We start from the raw sequence: 19617 nt of genomic DNA on the forward strand, positions 1-19617 counted from the left end.
AAGCCAGACCCTGGGGTGAGGAGGAGTATTTCAGAGCATGTCCACGCCCCAGCTCCCCGGAAGGAGGGTGGAGGTGAGGATGGATGGTTCACGTGAAGTTACACTGGAGGAGGCAACTGGGGGAAGAGCAGGAGTAAGCAGTGAGCCCGTGGAGATGTCCCAGGATGGACAGACAGCTCAGGAGACGGCCGTGCTGCCTGAGCAGGTGAGGGCAGCAGCACCACAAGCCCTGCCTGACACAGGGTCTGCGGGCGGGTCCTGAGGGTAGCAGAGCCCCCAACTGCAGGACCAGGCGGGTAATGTCTCCCAGACTGGGTTTCTCCCGAGATGTCCCCAGGGAGGTGGAGCAGGGACCCCCCCAGCGGGGCTTGGCAGCTGCAGCATCTCTGCGTAGTCTCAGTCCAGCCATCGATACTTGCTGAGCACCTGAGCTGCCTGAGGGTTACGTGAGCAGGAGGGAACCTGGCCTGAATGAAATGTTATCTTCCCTCCCTTGGAAACAGAAACAGTGTCTAAACGAGGTTTATACCTTGCATGAGAGATTGCTATAGGAAATCAAGTAGCCCTGTGGGGAGAGGCAAAAGCTGATGAGGATCCCAAGAACAAGATTAAGTGGCCAGTGCTCAGACTGGGGAAAGCCTGCCCAGGGCTGCTGCAGGCTCTGACACCCCAGGGCTATTTAATATGTTTGTTAACAGGCTGGCGAGAGGCTGAGGAAGGTGGTGGTGGGATTTTTTACCCTTGCTTTCTGTCTGCTCGCTAGGCAGCGTGGCAGGAGGTGCTGGCAGCAGAGCTAGGATTGCTGCAGAGCCCTTCACAGCCATTTCAGCCCCAGTCCCAGGACTCTTTTCCCCTGTTTTTAACCTCAATTTGGCATCACTCCCTCTCCAGCCTGCGACCATGTGCCCTATTGCAGCAATCAGTAACGTGTGTGGGGAATAGTCAGGGGCTGGACAGCAAAAAGGCCACTTTTCACCTTCAGATGACCTATAGGTTAGTTCTGGAGGAGAAACTTGGTCATCTCAGCCCAGGTGATAGGAGCTGGCTGGAAGAGGTTCTGGTGTGAGACGTGGGATGCTGTGGAGGTGCAAAGAGGGCAAGATTAGATGTGTAGAAAGAGAAGAAGCGACTGGTGGAAAACTTTTCCCTGGTACAAATCCATAAGCAGTTTAGACACAGAGGAGTATCTTGATGTTGGAGCTTGCCCTGAGAGTGATGCGGGTTGGATCTGAGACATGCTGGGGTGTGTTGCCACCGGCTGTGAGCCAGCCCAGGAGCCAGCACACACCCAAACCTCTGCCCCTTTCCAAGGACCCCCTCACTGCTGCTAAGGAGAAGGAAGGAGCACCAGAAGATGCTGGAGCAGATGCACTGTTGGGTCCTCTGCAGTCTCCTTCAGGGACGGGGATCCCAGGCGCCCTGCCTAGCACCTGGGATGGGAGGCAAGACATGACCACCTTGACGACTGCCCTGGGAGAAGACACTGCTGGGACAACACACCTGGAGGGCACTGGACCCCCTGGAGCGTTCCCAGCACAGCCTAAGCCCAAGGGGTCCATTTCCAGCCCTCACTCAGGCTGCAGGGAGCAGGAAAGACAGCAGAGGAGCAGGGAGGATGATGGGCATGATGGCTCTGCCAGCTTGGTATCAGCAGCCACACCAGGGATGCTCTTCCAGGAGGACAGACGGACCAGCATTCACCCCCTCGTGAGTATCAGTGGGCACAGTGCCACCACGATGGTCCACACAGCGCCCAGCACTCCTGCCCAGCTCTCTCCCAGCACCCCAGAGGTGTTTTGTGGCTTTTTCATCCCAGCTGCTAAGCACCAGGGACAAAAGCTCTGACTTTTCCCCACAGAACCTGTCCTGGGTGATGGGCTACAACAGCAGCCTGGCTGTGCACAGCCTGATGGATGGGGAGGACCGGGTGCTCCTGTATGTCTCCTCCCACACGGTGATCATCCACGATGTCCTGGCGAACAGGCAGTACCACCTGCAGGTCTGGCCAGCAGCCCGGGTGTCTCCCTCCTCCTCCCCTTCTCCTGAACTCTCTCTGTCTCTTTTCCTGGTGCCTGGTGCTTTGATATCCACCTATAACTGGATCGAGGAGCAGCTTGTGCACAGGAGCGCATCGTTCTGCTCGCGCCCCCGTTGCAATTCCCAACACGCGCTGGTGGAAGGCACTTCGTGTCGGACTGCAGCGGTGACCACGAGCAGCACGTGCAGCACGGCCCCCTCTGCTCCGTTGCTTCTTGGCTCAGGGAGCCGCCGCCAGCGCAAGGCACAGGGACGGGGTGATGGGCTCAGATGAGCCTGTGAAAAACGGGATGCAAAAATTAGTCTGGAAGGATGAGAGTGGAGGACTCTTGGGAGAGGAGACAAGGGGACTCTCATGAGCAACCTGGTTTGATGAACGCTTTAGCTGATCACCCAGTCTGCAGCCTCGCAGCACTGTTGCTTCTCTTTCCCCAGGGCCACACGAATGTCATTTCTTGCCTGTGTGTGAGTGAAGACAGGCGCTGGGTTGCAACCGCTGACCGAGGGCCAGATGCTCTGATCATCGTGTGGGACTCCTTCTCTGGGTAAGCTCCCAGGAATCTCCTCTTTGGAAACCTCTTGTGTCTGGTAAATCACTTAGGACTGACTCCAGCCTCAGCCAAGAGTGAAACAGGAGAAATGCAGGGACAGAGTAAAGGAGCCACAACCGAGCTGAGGGCTTCATCACCCTCTTGCCATCCACACCCACGGGACACTGAGATGGGGCCGAGCTCCCCGCAGACTAAGTCATGTGTGTCTCCAAGCTGTAGTGTCTCCAAGCTGTAGTATTTTCTTAAAAGCTCACTGGTGAGTTGTTTCCCAGAGCCATTTATTTGGGAGGAAGGGATGGAGGTGATGTTGAGCATCAGCTGCTGTGCTGGCTGCTCCCTCGACAGCACCAGGGTTTGCAGACTCCCTCCCCGCCACATAAACCAGGGTGAGCTGTGCCACAGATTTTTCCAAGCGATTGCTTTGAACTCCCTGTGCCACCGCGAGCGCCCACGAAGTCTTTGCTCTGTAGGATACCAGTGCGCACCATCTTTGAGAGTCATCCGGAGGACGGGGTCAGTGCTATTGCTATTTCCCAGGATGCGAAGTATTTGGCAACGATTAGTGCTGGTACAGTGCAGGTAAAGAAAATATCTCCTCTTCTGTAGCTTTGCAGGAGAGATTCCTGGAAGTTTTTCCCCAGTGCAGCCAAGGGGAAGGGGGGCATTCGGATGGGAAGAGCAGAAGAGAGGTGGAGTGGGTTTGCAGGATGATGGCTTGTTTTTTTTTCTGAGCCGTTGGGAGACAGACGTGGATTTCATTAAAATGAACGCCGTGGAGTTAAGAAAATGGATAAGTTGGAATAAAATCTTCTGACTCCAATGTGCTTTCATTGAAGCAATTTCTAGCATTATTTCCTGAAATGAAGCCCTCTGCTGCCACACCATGCTGGGTTTATCCTGCTCCAGTCTTTTACGCCCCACCATCCCCTACAGCTGGAGGCAGTGGGGTTCACCTGGCTCCCCCAAGCTCCCAGAAAGCCACAAATGTCCCTCGGTTTTCCCTTCTCTGACAGAGAGCTTGTGTTTGGAAGTGGACTTCACCCACAGAGAAACCCCTGTGCAGCACAGAGCTGAGGCCTGAGTTTGGGTATCAGGTGAGTGACTGCAGCCGTGGGGTGCAGAGGAGCATGACTGGGCTGGACTGGGCAGCCCTATCCTCACCTGCTCCCCCCCCCGTGCCCCCATCCAGTACGGAGCTGCTGGTAGATGCCAGCTGGGGGTGGGAGGCAGGATCACATCCCATCCGTGCTGCACCCCAACACAGCAGAGCATCTTGGGGCTGTTATCGCTGCTTCTCCGCTGCCTGACAGATATGGGACGCGGAGGGGACCTTGGTGGGATGTCCTCCACTGCAGCCCTGGCACTGGCCACAGTGCCAGCTTGTCCCTGCTCGCAGAGGAGAGAGCATGCCTCTGGTGTTTCACAGGGAATTTGGCCTCTGTTTGCAGTTCAGTGCAGGTGGTGAAGTGGGTTTTGGACAAAAGCAGATGTTTTCCATGCAAGAATAAACAAAAATGATTGCTTGGCTTGACGTTGATGCGATTCTCACCTTTTAATTTCAGGATTATGTCATTTTTAACCCTCAAAATCCCTATGAGTTTGTCAGCAACAGCAAAACCCAGGTGATATTTTACCTGTGGGTAAGTAGGGTCATGGGACATTGTATTTCTGGTGCCAGATGTGCTCCCAGAGGGTCAGGAGGCAGTGTGGGGGGCTGCACACTGGCGAGGCAGCGTGCTGGTCAGCAGCTTTTGGGAGAGGAGCGGGTGGAGGGAGGGTGTTTTGTGCTCTCTGGAAGGTCTTGGAGCTTTTCTGCCCCAGGAGCCCTGCTTTGGTCACCATGGCATGGAACCAGTGCCCAGACACTGGGGAGGGGACATGCTGGCACTGCAGAGCACAGCTTCAAAAACGCTTGTCCTGCGTGTTTTCTCCACTTTCCCCAGGGCAATGCTGGTTTGCAGTATGGAGCTCCACTCCTGAGCAACAAGGTGAGCACAGGGGGGGGGGACCACAGCATGTCACCCTTTTGGCTTTCCTCCTGGCAGCAGCACTGTCCCTTCCTATCCCCTTAACCAGAAACAGGGGCCGTGTCCCCAGCATGTCCCCTTTGGTGTCCTGAAGGGACAAGCCAGGATTGCCTGAGCTGAGGTCAAGAGGGGCTCTCTCTCCCAGAGCTGCCTCACAGTATCTTCTCCGGGGGCTCTTGCCTCTGACAATCCTGCCATGGGACAGGGAGGGAATGTCACATGGAGGGACCAAGCAGGAATGTCTCTGCTTGAGGAGGGAAGAGCCATCACCCGAGATGAACACACAGCCTCGTCGTTCTCTCTGCAGACCTTCCGCAGCGTGGTGGGACGCTTCAGCCAGTCGGTTTTTCATTTTAACAACTCGCAAGTTCTGACGGGCACCTCGGCCGGGAAGCTGGTGGTGTGGGACATGGTCAGTCCCTGCATGCCCTCCAAGGAACTGCAGGCGAAGCCGCACAGCATGAAGGCCACCAAACTGGTGCCTATGCAGGAGGACAGCCTTACTGTGCTCAAGGTGTTTGAGAGGTAATGGGACAGCAGTTTTCAGTAGCCATAGGTAGAGTCCTCAGACATGTCAGCCGTAGGAGTGGCAGAACTCATGCTGATGAGCTCCGGCCAAGTGTTGCAGTTTCAAGTCACTTGGCGTGCAAGGACAAGCAAAATTCATGCAGGAAAGTGCTGCTAATTTACGAGACATCGCCTCGTCTTTTTCCAGCACTGAATTTGGCTGGGGAAAAAAAAAAAAAAAAAAAAAGCTTGAAAACTCCTGGAAGGGTGATTCCAGCTCTGCTGGGGTAGCTGACCCTGGGCTGCCACCATCATGGAGGATCGGGATGTCTTGCTCAGCCTCCTGGCCTTTACCGGCAGAGGGAGCCACCGAACGCCTTGACAGCCTTGGGGACAGGGCAGGGGACACTGCAGGGTCATAGCAGAGCCTGGTGGTTTCTGCACGGTCCTGGGCTTTCCCCTTGCACATCTGTACGGGGCTCCTCTCATGCATTTGTGCAGAGAAAAGGGGAAGAGATTTGCTTCTGCCCAAGGATGCTACCCAAGAAATGTTTGGGAGTTCTCAGCCGGTGTGGTGATGAAAAAGCTTTCCCTTTCCTCACAGCTGCATAGTAACAGGCGATGTGAAAGGCCAGGTTAAATTCTACGACGGGCAGCTGCAGCTCCTCACCTGCTACAGCCACAGCAAAGTTGGTCCCATTCGGTCCATCTCTTTCTCCAAACCCCCTCCTGATCCTCCCAGTGCCTCCCCAGCCTGCTCCACCTCCTGCATCACCAGCAGCCAGCCCTTCCTCACCAGGTAAGTGCCCCTTTATAACCCAGGTCTTCTCCTGCATTTGTCCTGCAGCTTGAAAGCTGGGGAGATGGTCAGCTGAAAGCTGCCCCATGGGTTTCTGTCTTGGCTGGAGCAGGTTTCAAACCTGTACCCAGGATTCTGGGCAGGACAGAGACAGCGAGGCAGGACAGGGAGGGAATGTGCCCCTTTATACCCCTTCTCTGCAGATTTTCACTTCAGGTATTTGTCCCACCTGCCCGGCAGAGACAAGTGTAGGGGGGTGCCTCCTGGGCAGCCCCACCTCTGCCTGCACAGCTCCCACACATCTCCCAGTGGCCACCAAAACCACTGAGGTGGGCCTCAGCACGTCTTAAATTCTGAACTTGATGTGATGCCTTGATGCAGGCGAGAGAAGTGTTAATGCAGGCACGGAGAAGATCTGCTGGTCCTGGGGTGCTCAGCTCCTCTGTCACGTACCGGCACACCAGGCGGTGCTAATGCCGAGCTGCTGGCTCCCACTGGGCCCCTTAATCCCCCCTCTTAAACCCCTCCCGTGGATGGCTATTTCCAGTTAGATTTTATCATGGCTGGGCAAGCTAACCGGGGCAGTGGCGGTGCAGAGATGCTGGCGGCATCGATGCGATGGCATCGGTGCTGTGTTGCACCACATCGACTCAGGAGTTTAAGACAGCCCCAGCCTGGTCGCCAGCCCCCCTCTGCGTGACGTAGGTGTGCCTGAGGAGTCATAGGAAGTCTGCAGGCCAGATGAAGCTGCTCTGTGGCTTGATCCAGCCTGCAAACCATATGTCTGTCACTCCTATTAAGGCTCTCCTGGCAACATCTGTCCTTGGCTGCACATGTTTTCCAAAGAGCCATGTGGGACAGATGCCTCTCCAGCCTGGAGCAGTGCCCTGGGGAACAGTTTGGTTTTCCCTGTCGGTCTCTGTTGTCTCATTCCCCCTTCCTGGGTCGCTGCTGCAGCTCCTGCCACTTGCAGCTGCTCCGGGAAGCGCAAAAAGCAGAAAACCGAAGGGGAAGAAGCCTTGAGCCTGCTCATCACACCGGGCTGGTGGGATCAGGCATGGCCAAAGGCATGCAAGAGGCACAGCACCCTTCAGTGCCTGGGCCAGGTGTGCATAAACCAAAGGCTCTCACGGGCCTGCTAGCGAAGAGGCTGCTGTTTCCCCGCTCGTGCTGCCCACGTGATGCAGCCATGCACGTCTGTGCAGCTCCTAGACCTCTGCGTGGTCCTCTCTTGGCCCTTTAACTGGGCCCAGGCTCTCCGTCCTCAGGCAGACGGACGACTATACATATGTGTTCTGTAACGTGCATAATTATTCAGACGTCTGCTTCACACATCACCATTATGCAACAGGACCCTCCGCGCTGCGTTACGGTCAGCGCATCTGAGTGAACAGACAGGCAGCCGCTCTGTCTGCGGTGCGGGACTGAAACTGTCCTCTGACCTTGGCAGCACGGTCCACATGGAGCCACCAACAATGGTGGCATGGAGACATGTGAAAAGACTATTCAGAGTATCTTCAATTGCTCATTTGCCCGTCTCTCACACACCAGTGACTTGCAAACTGCAAAAGCTACCCAGATGTCATTCATCTTCTGTCTTGCCTATCCAAGTAGAAAATGGAACCGGCTCCAGTGTCTTCCTGTGGAGATTTACCAGGTCATGAATACAAAGTACCACCTGCCTTCCAGGTCAAGAAGTGTTTGCATATTGCAGATCGCAAAATATAAGTGATCATCCAACTAAGTTGCCAAAAAGAGACTGATGTGTAATATGTGTAATATAGCTCAGAGGGACATGAGCCAGCTAGTCTGATTCATCAAATTCTGTTTCTCTCACACTAAACAGGAACTTTATCCTTTCAACCTCTGATGCAACTGTGCTCCATGTTGCAACAGACAGAACAAACTTTGAAAAAGTCATGGCAGAGGCGAAGAAAGCTGTGAACGCCATCGCCTGTCACCCCCGACAGGCACTTATTGCTGTGGGGAGTCACTGTGGGCTTCTGAAGGTGTGGGACTACCAGCAGAACAAGTACCTCGTTAGCAGGATATTCACCGAGGCCGGCATACAGTGCCTGTCCTATGACCCTGAAGGTATCCTGGCCTCATCACCTCCCCGTGTGCCAAGCACTGGGCTTCCTGGGAGGAGCGATCGTGTCATGAGAGTTTTCTGGCATGCTTTTCAGGTTATTTTCTGGCCGCTGGCTTTACTGATGGAAGTGTTTACATCCTTGATGCCATTTCCTTTCAGTCCAGCTGCAAAGAGTTCAAGTTCTCATATGGTCCCGTAACGCATATTTGCTTCTCTCACGATTCGGAGTACCTCGCAACTGCTGTAAGCTTGTTTTTTTCCTCTTGGTGATTTACGTGCGCAGCTCGTGGCGCAGTTTTCAGTGGGACTGGGAATTGCCGGCCATCCTGCGAGGCACGGCACAGTGAGCAGAGGGCTGCCCCTCCCGCGGGGCTTTGTGACTCTGAAATGCTTTTCCTGGCTTGAAGAGTCACTGTGTAAAAACGTCACCAGTCACAGCCGCTCCACAGACCTGCTGCTGGCGGCATCCCATTGCTAACTTTAGTGACAAGCCTGAGCTCTGCATCTATCTGTAGAAAGGGCTGGAGCAGGGATTTCCTCCTAGCTGGTGAATTGTGATGGGGGTTGCTCCTTGGTCCCATGTTTCAGTGCAGAAATGTTGAGGCAGCGTTGAAAAGTTTGGCACAGGGGTTGTAGCAAGTCGTGATGATAGGACAAGTGATAGAACAAGGGGTAATGGCTTTAAACTGAAGGAGGGTAGAACTAGATTAGATATTAGAAGGAATTCTTCACTGTGAGGGTGGTGAGACACTGGCACAGGTTGCCCAGAGAAGCTGTGGCTGCCCCCTCCCTGGCAGTGCTCAAGGCCAGGCTGGATGGGGCTGGGAGCAACCTGGTGTGGTGGGAGGTGTCCCTGCCCAGGGCAGGGGGCTGGAACTGGGTGGTCCCTTCCAACCCAAACTGTTCTGCGATTCTATGATCTATACAAAGAAAAAGACTCCCCCCTCATGCACAGATGCCAGGGCACAGCAGTGGGAAGCATCTTCTTTGTGATTTCTAGGGAGTCACTGAACTCGACTTATTGCCCCTCTGCTGCGAGAGCGCAGCGGGGAATGCCCTCCAGCCAGCGAGGATGCTCTGGCCAGGCTGAGGACTGCTGTGGTGCTGCCCTTGAGAGCAGCTGCCCAAATCTGTCTGATGTGGTGTTTTATCCTGGCTGTGACGCTAACCCCTCTGGTGGGACTCACAAAACTGAAAGGGCCGAGCTAAGCCCGGAGGGGACATGCAAAGCTGCCTGCTGCCAGCCAGGGGATGCACGCAGGGATCACAGCTTGTTGACCTTTGTGCTGTTGTTCCAGGATGAGAAATATTCAGTGACTGTTTACAAGAGAGTCTTGCAAAACGGGAGCAGATGCTGGGAACACCTAGCAGGGCTGCACTCCCACTACAAACCCATCCGGAGCATCCTCTTTGGGGTCCAGTTAGACAGCAACAAGCCCAGGCTCCTGAGCCTAGGGGAGGACCGGCATCTGGTAGGTCGATGTGAAAGTCTAAAGGGATGGACAAGGGCATCAAGGGAGATTCAGTCTTTGGTTCTACAGCTCCTAACCCTGTCCCCACCAGCTCTGTTGCAGGGAGTTGTTTTTCAGCCTGGTCTCAGGGCAGATCTGCCCAGGGTTCAGGGCTGAGTCTCTGCGGGCTGATGCAAAAGGTGCTAGATCCAGTTAATCCACAAGGTTCAGGATGCTGGCAGACCACAAGGGAGCTGCTGTGTTTCCTTGTCTTCCCTCCAGGTTGAATATGACCTGAACAGCAGCAGCAAGGACCACTTGGCGGTCCTTCACAGGGACCGCGTAGAGCAGATTGCTGTGCCCCTGTGCTTGGCCTGGTACCCCCAGCTCGGTGCCGAATCCTTTATCCTCACTGCCAACAACTGCTACAAAATGAAGCTCTACAACACGACAACCAAAATATGCAGGTAGAGGAGAGATTCATGCCTACCACTGCCCGGGAGCCCCATCCTGACTCTTATGTCCTCCTCTGCCTAATACCTGAGCTACTCCCACACATGAGAATGTGTTTGCCCACCCGTGATGCGGATGTTGGGATGACTCTAGGGCCCCGAGGTTGCTCCATCCTTGTGTTCACTCTGCTGTTCACTAGCATGTTGCCTAGTAAGGTTGTGGCTGCAGGTGCGTCTCGGTCTGCCCAGTGTGTTGGACCTGGGATGCAGCACTTGGGCATCAGGTAGAGACAGGAGCCCCCATGAGAAAAGCGCAAGGACTAATGATCTCTGAGCACTAAATTCGCCTCAGCCTCAGTGTGGTCCCTTCTAGCCAGGGTCCCTGTCCTATCCTGTCCTCTCAGCCACTAGTTTAAAACCTTTGCACCCACCAAACCTCCCCATATCTACCCATCCTTGTGCTCAGCAGCTGTTCAGAGAGGGAAAAAGTTTTGTGAGCCCTAAAATGGATGAAAATGTTGTTTGCCTTTAGAAAGACCCTTTTGGGACCAACCTACGGCTCCCCGTTGGAGAAGATGCAAATCTTACCAACAACAAACACTACGGACCCACGGAAACACTATCTGGTGTACATTATGAAGGACAAGGTATGGTGCCTCACCTGCCCCAGCTGTACAAGAGCCCCTACCTGTAGAAGTGATGGTCCCAGGGGGAATTTCACTGCAGACAAAAACATGTGTAGGCTGGTCCTGCCTGAGAGCTGAGCAAGCTCCCAGGAGGAGGATGCGGCACTGCCCTTGTGTGCAGCCCTCCCATGGGGTGTGCAGCCCTCCCATGGGATCCTCAGCCCTCCCAGGCTCTCTCTCTCTCCTTACAGGTGGGCTTGCAGATTTTGCCTGTCGATGGCAACCCCCACAAGTCCTCAGCTATCATTTGCCACCCGGATGGTGTCTCTGACCTTGCTAGCTCCTATGATGGACGCTATGTCTTTACAGCGGGGAGGGATGACTGCACTGTTATGAAATGGGAGGTCAACCTAAGGTAAGTACAGCAGGAAGCAGAAAGGAGTCTTGTTAGGGCTTTCCACCGCTGCTTGGCCAACACAGCTGAAGCAAGCGTTCCCCAGCATTTACACTGAGAATGGTTTTTTTTTTCCTGAAAGATCTCTGTTTGTGACAAGAAGAGCTAAATCCAGGTCTCCCAGCTATTTCTGTTCTTATCCTGGCGCACAGGGTGCTGCTGCACTGGGAGTGTTTCTTTGCAGGGCTCTCTTGAGCACAGGTCCTTTTGGGGCAGGTTACAAAGCCCTGCAGCTTGGCTCTTCTTCCACAACACCGTGCCCACAACCAGGCCAACAAACCACATCTGGCAAGGTGGGTCATGGGGTGGAGAGCAGGTCCCAGCGCTCATGCAAGCAGGAGACCCATCACTTGCTGAGAGAGGCACGAGTTGAGGCTGGCAGCATCTCTGCTCAACCCTCAAAACCTGGCCTGCAACTGGGTCTATTAATAGCGGAGCCTCATGCCCTGCATTGGCGCAGGCTCTCCAAAAGCCCTAGCTCAGCACCCACAGAGCGTTCAGCACGGTGGGCATGTGCCACGCCAGGCATGGTGGCGTGGCTGTGGGGTCAGCCTAGACTGCAATGACCTGTCAGGCCCCGGGTGGCTATGTGGGGTGGCAACTGAAACAGGAGGGACACGCTTTTTGGGGGGGGGGGGGGGGGCTTTGCTCCCCTCTGTGTGATGTAGCTGCATAGTCAATAGAGAGGATTAAACCAGCAGAGCTCGCAGGCAGTGGCCATAGCACCTATAAAATTTTCTACTCTGGGCAATGGTACCCCAATGGTAAGAAGTTGAGCAGAGGATTTTCTGGTCCTTGTGAGGGCCTGGCCAATGTGGTGGGGGATTGTCAGGGTTAGGCAGGGGATCAGAGGAGCAGCACTGGCTGCAGGAGGAGTGTACAGGGTGGCTGCTGACACAAAAGTGTCTGCTCTCCAAATGGGATAGGCCAGCATTTGCTAGGAAATCCCCCCTGCATTTGAAGACTGGATTTAGGACAAGCCACCTTAATCCTATAAAGCTTTGCTTACATGAGTAAATGGACTGCAGTAAATGGGGTGGCTGGAGGAGTGAAGGCTGCTTTTGCAAATGAGGATTTCCAGGCTCTGGCTCGGAGTATCAGTGATAAACCCTGCCAGGTTTCTTCTGCCTTTCTCTGCAAGTCTACAATGTCCCTCTGCCAGCTCCCTTGGGCAGCGGTGCCAGACACGTGCTCCCATGTGGCAGGCGGGTAACGCGGCAAAGGCAGGATATATATTTTCGTTTCTTTGCATGTCAAGGACCGAAGCTGCTCGTTGCAATGTGTGTGCAGGGCAGAGGGCTTTCCCCTCGCGAGCCTGGTTACAGATGCCCCGTAGATACACGTGTACATCGCAAGGGAGCTGAAAACTGCCAGGCCAGCATGGAGTGACTTCACCTTCACACTTCAAGGACTGGAAAGACAGCTTGGCCCGTGTTGGAGCTAGAAAAGATAGATAGCGTGGCATGGTCTCTGTCGGTCTGTGGCTGGGATTTTTTTTATCCTGCTAGCACGGAGCACACCTCCTGGTTTCTGGCAAATTAACCCCACAGGAGCTGGCTTTCAGCCCTCGCTCCTACTTTTTCCTTTTGGAGTGCACATGTAAAACACCGTTGCCCCTCACCTTCTTAGGACAGGCTTCACAGTTAGGACATGTGCTGGTCCTGTGTAAAACACTTCTTGCAGGTACCGCTCACTCAGAGGAAAGCCCAAAGGGTGCTGAGCCAGCTCACCTTCATGTGCCGGAACAAAGGAAACCTGGTTGGGAAAGCAATGGGCTTATTTATTTTGCTTTTCCACTTTGTGTGGCTTAAGCAGTCGGGGGTCAGAATAAGCAACATTTTAAGGAAGGCAATAGAATATAAATGATCCTTCTTTATAATGGTTGGCCAGGGTCCAGGCAACACTGAATTTCTATGTAATTTGTTTTCGGAACGAAGCTCTTGATGAGCTAATTATCATTTTATTGCTGCTTCTGGCATCTTGTGCATCTCCGCTGTGTTTAACACCCAAATAACTTAATTATGAAAAAAGCATGAAGCTTGCAAAAAAAACCCCGTGGAAGCAGCACCACAGAGGTGTGCATGAAAGCTGCAGCCTTGCTGCCAGGCGTGGGGTATTAATGTGGCAACGCTGCTCCATGATTGCGCTACCAGGCTTGGTTTCCTCTTTCATCTGCACGAGCCGAACGGATTCTTTTGGCTCCAACTACCTATGAAATTGAAACAAAGAGGCGGCACTCAAACGCTTTCAGTTTGATGTAGACTGCACCTGCGATATAGTCACTCGTCACAGAGAGGAAGTAGAGTAATGGATTGCGCTGAGTTATTGGGGAAGAATTTGTTAGATCAAGGAACAGGGAGCTTAGGTTTGTGTGGTTTATTGCAAAGACCAAGCCCCAGCCCTCTCTGCATGTTCAAAATGCTGATCTAGCTAATTCATCTCCCTCAATGTCTCTATAAGGAAGCAGAAAAGCTAAATGCCAGACACCGAGCTCAAGTCCATGGAAAAGCTCCTGGCTCTCAGCCCTGTGCTCATTCCACTAAACAAGAGGACCATTCACTAATAATTAATTCCCACACTGTGCTATTGTATGTAAAACCTGGGTATGAAATATGCTGTAGAATTGCAGGCTGATGATAAAATAGTACACAGTTCAAGGCAATGCTTTTCTTTCCTGAATTCTGAGGCCCAGGGATTTTATTTATTTATTGAAAGTGTCTGTGAACAATGACTAGAAAGGGAAATGTGAAATCTCTCCTCACATGAACTCTCCCTGTACCACCTTCTCTCTGCTTCTGCCAGTGCCTTGGATGCTGCTGCTGCCCTGGGTGGGGAGGACTTGATCCCATTCTACAACCTACTGGATGGCGGCAGAGAAGGCGAATTCTTCAGGGTAATTATGCTCACCGTGAACGTTGTCTGGCAACATCTGGTTGGTCGGAGTTTAAGATTCATTTATACAAGCCTGACATTTCTTTATTTTCTGTCCAGCTCACCTTTAACAGCAATCTCATTGATATGCCTGATAGTAAATCTTAAAAGAAGCCTTATCTTCCGTGCCTGTTGATAACGGAACTTCACGGTATTTCATTTGAATCCCTCGCAGGAACTGGAAGACTATTTTTACTATGCACAGCTGCGCAGCCATGGTATCGATACGCTGGAGACCAGACAGGTGTCAACGCATATTCCCTTGGAGGAAATTCCTTCTGTAATGAGAGCAATGGGATTTTATCCATCAGAGAAAAAGGTCGGTCTTTTGTTCTTATTATTGTTGTTATTAAAAGAAAAAAGAGCAAGACTGATTGCCTTTACCAAGTGTCCTGTGGGCCAGCTTCTGATGGTTGTCACGTTGGATGGCTCCAGAGTATATTTGCTGGCTTTCAAAGTATTTAACCTCGTCTGCATCAACATAGTAGTGGTCAGAATCTGGCAGCAAATTCCTCAAAAAGTAATGATCCCTCACTAGACAGTTGGGCAACCACAGGGGTAGGCTGAGCAAACCTGGAGCCTGATGGTTCTGAAGTGTTCAACAAAAGGTGACCTCAGGGTCTTCTGGAGGTTGAGTGCTCTGCCACCACTGCAGAGGTGGGTTTCTTCAGAAGGTGAACTGAGAAAGTCGAGGAATGACTCTTCCTTTGGCTCCCAAGGGCAGCAGCCACCAACTTTCCAAAGTCCATGGGCTGAAGTACCTTGTGTGCAGGCAGTGATGTGCTTTGGTCTCTCTGTGACTTCTCCAAGTGGCTGAGCTGCTTTACATGCAGTATGTGGTTGGTGGGCCGTGGGCCGAGTCGCTCCAAGTCAGATGGAAACTCAACCAGAGCGTCTTACGTGTGCTACCAGCACGGGTGGGAATGTCCAGCTCCACGCAGCCACTCATTTGGACACTGACAGATCCTCTTTTTTTTGTTCTGCCTGGGACTGATGAAGGCATGATTTTAGATGGAGAGAGCAGCTTTTATTCCCACGGAACTTAAAGCTCTTTCATAACTGATAAACTCTGCAGAAGCTGTCTCTGAGCTTTCCTTTCAGGTTGCAGCAGCAGAGCTTCCTATCAAACATTTCTCAAGAGCTTTTTAGCTTCAAATTTTACAGCAGACAAAGGCAACTGATTTAATAAGGGCGCTGCTTCTTCCCCTTTTGTGGCTGTTTCTATAAGGCAGTTGGTATTGTATACAAACGTCACTTGTAATCTTGTAACCCAGCAAAAGGGTAATTAAAGCACATACCAAAAAAAAAAACTGAATCTGATGCAAGGAGATTTGAATAACGACCTCTCTGCACCAGCTACAGCCCTTCAACGCAGGAGGGGTTCTCCCAAGGGAAGCAGTACATCGCTGCGCTCCCTTCATCTCTCTGCGGAGGAGGCTGCGTTCGTCTCTGCCATTGCACAGGAACCCCACAGGCTGCTGTGTTGGTGCTGTGAGTCAGTGCCACCCCATCTGCCTGGGCACACTCTCTGCCAGGAGAGCCCACAGATGGGAGGCAGGACCTTTGCCACAGCCACCACCTAACAGACTTGCTTGGGAGCCCCTGCAACCAGCAAATGTTCGTCTGTGCCGGGACTGCTTTGCCCTTGTGTCAAGCTGTGGTGTTATGTCCTCATATTTAGTTAGATCTTTTCCTTGGGTTATTACATTTTTGGTTCTTGGGGACAGAGAGAACAGATTCCCCTGGGAAATGCCTCTGGAAGAATAACTGTTGACACACCCCACCCCCCCACCCCCCCCGAAATCAAAACGAAAACAGCGTTTCAGGTGTGGAAACAGAGGTGCTAAACTGTTGTGAAACGAGGCGACCTACAATCTGCTTCTCAAAGCAGGCAGGACAGTATTAAAATCCAGAGAGAAAGTTCATCTCTCTCTAGAGTGTTTTAATAAGTGAAAAGCAGGAGGGAGAAAAGGCAGCTTGGGCTGCCTAGCAAAGCTTTTGGGAATTGGTGTTTTTCTTTTGTAGTTCAGTGGGGCTGATATAAAACCTAATCCCAGATCAGCCAGAGCTGAGTAAAAATGACTGTTCTTGCCTGATGTGACATTCACTACAGGAAAAATATAAGGCTGAGATTTCCCTCTTCCCCAGGCTTCATTCAGTGGAAAAACTTGTGACACAAGGACAAAGGCCCAAGGCTGAATGCAAAGTCCTCCCCAGGGAGATCTTGCATCAGCTTCCCTTCCCGGGGAGTAGCAGGCTTGGTACGTGTTGGCACAGGGAATTCTCCCGGCTTTTCTCTGCTGCCTGTGTATCTCCAAAGGGGCTGCCTCTTGGAGCACCAGTACAATGAAGGCATGGAGCAGAGCCTGCCTTTCGGACGCACATCTGCACAGCTGCCAACTGGGCTGACTCACAGCACCAGACTTGAGGAAAACCGCTAGTATCCAGCACGGCCAGTACTTGCCTGTTTGCCTGAGAGACGAGCGGGTGATCCAGCTGTGCAGGCTGTCAGCCCCGCTGAGCCCATTTCAGATTTGGCTCGTGCAGTGGCTGAGCTGCACCAGACGCATGCCGGAGCTGGGAGGGGAAAGATTGCTTTTGCTGGCCAGGGTGTGCATGTACTGTGCAGCCTGGTGATGTCAGGGCTTTGATACATGTAGTGGGGTGGTATATTTACTGGTTTGCGGTTTGGCTGCCCAGAGTGGAGAAACAGCTGTGGCAAAGGTACCGGTAACAGCTGCAAAGTCACATAAGAAGAATAGAGGAAATCAAAAATGACTACATATCTGCTACCCCCGTCTTTACCTAATGTTGTCATAACGGCAAGCACGTAACTGTTAGCCATGTCCTCCTCAGCTGCTGAGGGCTCCCTTGTTATTGGGATATGGTCCTGGAATCTGTGGTACCAGCGCGTGCACGATGGCAGTACGTTGGCATTCATGAGATGGCACACTGGCCTGATGCTCCTCAAAATGTATAACAATCCGTCTTGCCTTGGTCTTTAGATTGAAGAAATGATAAATGAAGTAAAATTCAGCAAGTACGTGGAAACTGGAGAACAAGTGACAGAAATCAATTTAGGGGATTTTATCAAACTTTATATAAATCATCGACCTGCGTTCGGCTTGTCAATGAAAAAAATACAACGAGCGTTTCAGGTTCTTGGTTATGATAATGAGAACGGAGACAAAGTTATTGACAGAGGAGACTTACTGTTGCTGCTTCAGTGCAGAGGTGAGTTATTTCTTTTCTAATATTAGTTTTATGCTTGCTAGTTCTGCCTTCAATTTCAGAATGTATTCACTGCAGCAAAAAATTAATCTGGAACTATAGCTTGGTAACCAGGGCAGGCATGTGGAGCCACCTGTCTTAAGATTTTAAATTGAATAATCACACCTATTGTCTCAGCTGCACTTCTTTTACTGCTCTGAAATCTCTGCTGGCCTAAGATATCTTGTCTGTCAAATGGTGAGTATGGATCTTGGCAAATTGTACCCTTCTTCCAGCATACCCTTATCTGAATCATTGTTCTCTCTTCCAGTCACACAGTCTCCAGAAAGGCATAAAACTGAAAGAGAGAGGGACAAGAAAGGAGGGATGAAATTGGTCGATCCTCAGCTGAATCTATGTGTGAAAGACTGAAAAGAGGGGATGGTTTAGTTCAGCTGAATCAGAGGGAACTCTGTAAAGGCATATATAGATATGCTTATGGCCAATGCTGTAGAGGGGTAAATAACGAACTTCTATTGTCTTGCTCCTGTTGTAAAAGCAGGGAGCATTTAGTGCAGCTAAGCATTAAAACAGGTAAAGGGAAACACTGTTTTACTCAGTACATCAAACTCCTTGCCACAAAGATCCTTGGAAACCAAGGATTCGACCAGTGTGAGTAAGGTTAGTTGTTTATACGGATGGTGTGAACATCCATAAACAGATACATGAGATAGAACAGTTTCATAACAGATCTATAACCTTATGCTTCAGGGCATGAGCCAACCACTAATTGGGAACAAGTGCTACGTCCAGGTCGTTCCAAGATACTAGATCAAGACTTTCCTGCACCTTCCGCCTCCGTGTGGAAATGGCAACAGGTGCGGACAGGGGGCTGCACAGACTGTGGCCTGCCCTGTGCCAGGAATGCTTCAGTGGGAACAGAAGCTCAAGCCCCTGCAAGCACGTTGTAGCCTAAAGTGCCGCCTGCATCAGAATTTCTCACTTTGATAAATATCTTTGCCCAAAATGCAGTATGCAAGGACAATTTTCCTTAGGCTTAACATTTTCTTGCGTTGGGATCACACGTTTCGATGGGCAATGTGTAGCTCTACCTCAGAGAGGCCGAATCCTCTTTCAAACTGTCCTGTTTTGTTTGTACACAGTTCTTGTTCGAATTGCCTTCTAGTTTTGGTGCTAACGACACCGTAACCCAAGAGGCTGGTGTTGCTTTGTTGTGTACAGGAGAGCAGATGACAGAGGACGAGCTGGCGCAGTGCCTGACCACCCTGCTGGGCAAGCATCCTGGGAGAGGGGGATCTCAACCGGACACCTCCGATCCCTCAGGTACAGGATTAGCATTCCACACAGCACGGAAGCAGGATCGCTTCAGCTCCCAAATAGAATAATTTAAATTGCAAACCCATTACCCTGTTAGGCCGAGAGCTGTCAAAAACGCTCAGATGGGATTGCAAAAATAGTCACAGAGCTATAGATTGTCCTTCATCCATGCAGCAATTGCACGGGTGTATCTGAAAATAAATGGACGGTGAAATGTAACTGGGACCTGACAAGATTACATTGCTGTTTATCTGCTGGTTTGGAACTGAAATTAGAAACACACAGCGGCAGGTTTACACGCCAAAGTCCACGGGCAAAAAGGAATCCCACGATATGCAAATTACAGGGTTGGTTTCGTCCAGGCGGCAATGCCCATTGTAGCGGGGCTGTTGATAACCACCTCATTTGTCTACAGTTTATGTCCCAGTGTACACCAGTCTAGAACAGCAAATTACAGCATTGATTCCAGCCCATTGTAACCGGAACTGCTGCTGAGCACCGTGTTTTTGCACAATTCATGTCCCAGCCCACACCCATCCAGAACGGCATCTGGTTAGGGCCGATGGCAATGGGCCGCACGCAGCGAAGGTGCAGGTCCTGAAGGGAACTGCCTAGCACTGCAGAGCAACTTTGAAATCACTGGATTCCTCAGGATCCTAAAATCACATCAAACCACTGGAGCGTCAAAGTTGGCCCCTCGAGCCTCCTGAGGCAGGAACCTACTGCAAGGTGAGACTCACAGCCTCACCGGTTCGACAGATTCGATCCCCGATATGAACGCATCAAGTATTGAGCTAGTAAACCAATACTTTTTCATGATTACTTTGTACATCTTTAAAAGCATTCCATCTACTTACTGCTGCTTACCTATTTTACCGATCTGGAAAGCCATTTTTACATTGCTGTTGTGTGTTTTGTGTTGTTACTGCTCTCCAGGTGCAGCAGCTTTGACTGAAGAAGACATTCCAGAGGAAATCACAGCAGAGATATTCACTGCTGACATTCTTGGCTTACCTATTGCTGAACCAGAAAAAAAGAACAGAAAAAGAGAGAGATGAATCTTTGGTCTACAAAGACACAGAAGCATATCTGCCATGAAGCTTTCTACCCATTCCTACTTTCCAGTCTCCTCAAAGATCTGC

General features: G+C 51.6%; 1 protein-coding gene across 1 annotated transcript; it reads left to right on the forward strand.

Annotated features, from left to right (window-relative positions):
- The first annotated feature begins 154 nt into the window (after positions 1–154).
- CFAP251 (cilia and flagella associated protein 251) lies at positions 155–19533 on the forward strand. Its single transcript, XM_009958281.2, has 22 exons — positions 155–205; positions 917–993; positions 1584–1707; positions 1859–1999; positions 2473–2582; positions 3059–3167; positions 3602–3682; positions 4151–4228; positions 4532–4576; positions 4923–5140; positions 5727–5921; positions 7768–8015; positions 8108–8256; positions 9312–9485; positions 9747–9931; positions 10449–10563; positions 10794–10957; positions 13799–13889; positions 14103–14246; positions 16933–17161; positions 18380–18481; positions 19412–19533. Exons 1-22 carry the CDS (start codon positions 155–157, stop codon positions 19531–19533), a joined length of 2952 nt encoding a protein of 983 aa, XP_009956583.2.
- Positions 19534–19617: the final 84 nt, after the last annotated feature.

The sequence above is a fragment of the Leptosomus discolor genome, chromosome 16, assembly GCF_034619465.1.
Source record: "Leptosomus discolor isolate bLepDis1 chromosome 16, bLepDis1.hap2, whole genome shotgun sequence".
Lineage (NCBI taxonomy): Eukaryota > Metazoa > Chordata > Aves > Leptosomiformes > Leptosomidae > Leptosomus > Leptosomus discolor.

Coding starts and splice junctions, on each gene's coding strand:
- CFAP251 (XM_009958281.2), top strand. CDS start 155: ATGTCCCAGGATGGACAGACAGCTCAGGAGACGGCCGTGCTGCCTGAG. Junction 4,229..4,531: donor AGGTGATATTTTACCTGTGG/GTAAGTAGGGTC, acceptor CACTTTCCCCAG/GGCAATGCTGGTTTGCAGTA. Junction 8,016..8,107: donor CCTGTCCTATGACCCTGAAG/GTATCCTGGCCT, acceptor CATGCTTTTCAG/GTTATTTTCTGGCCGCTGGC.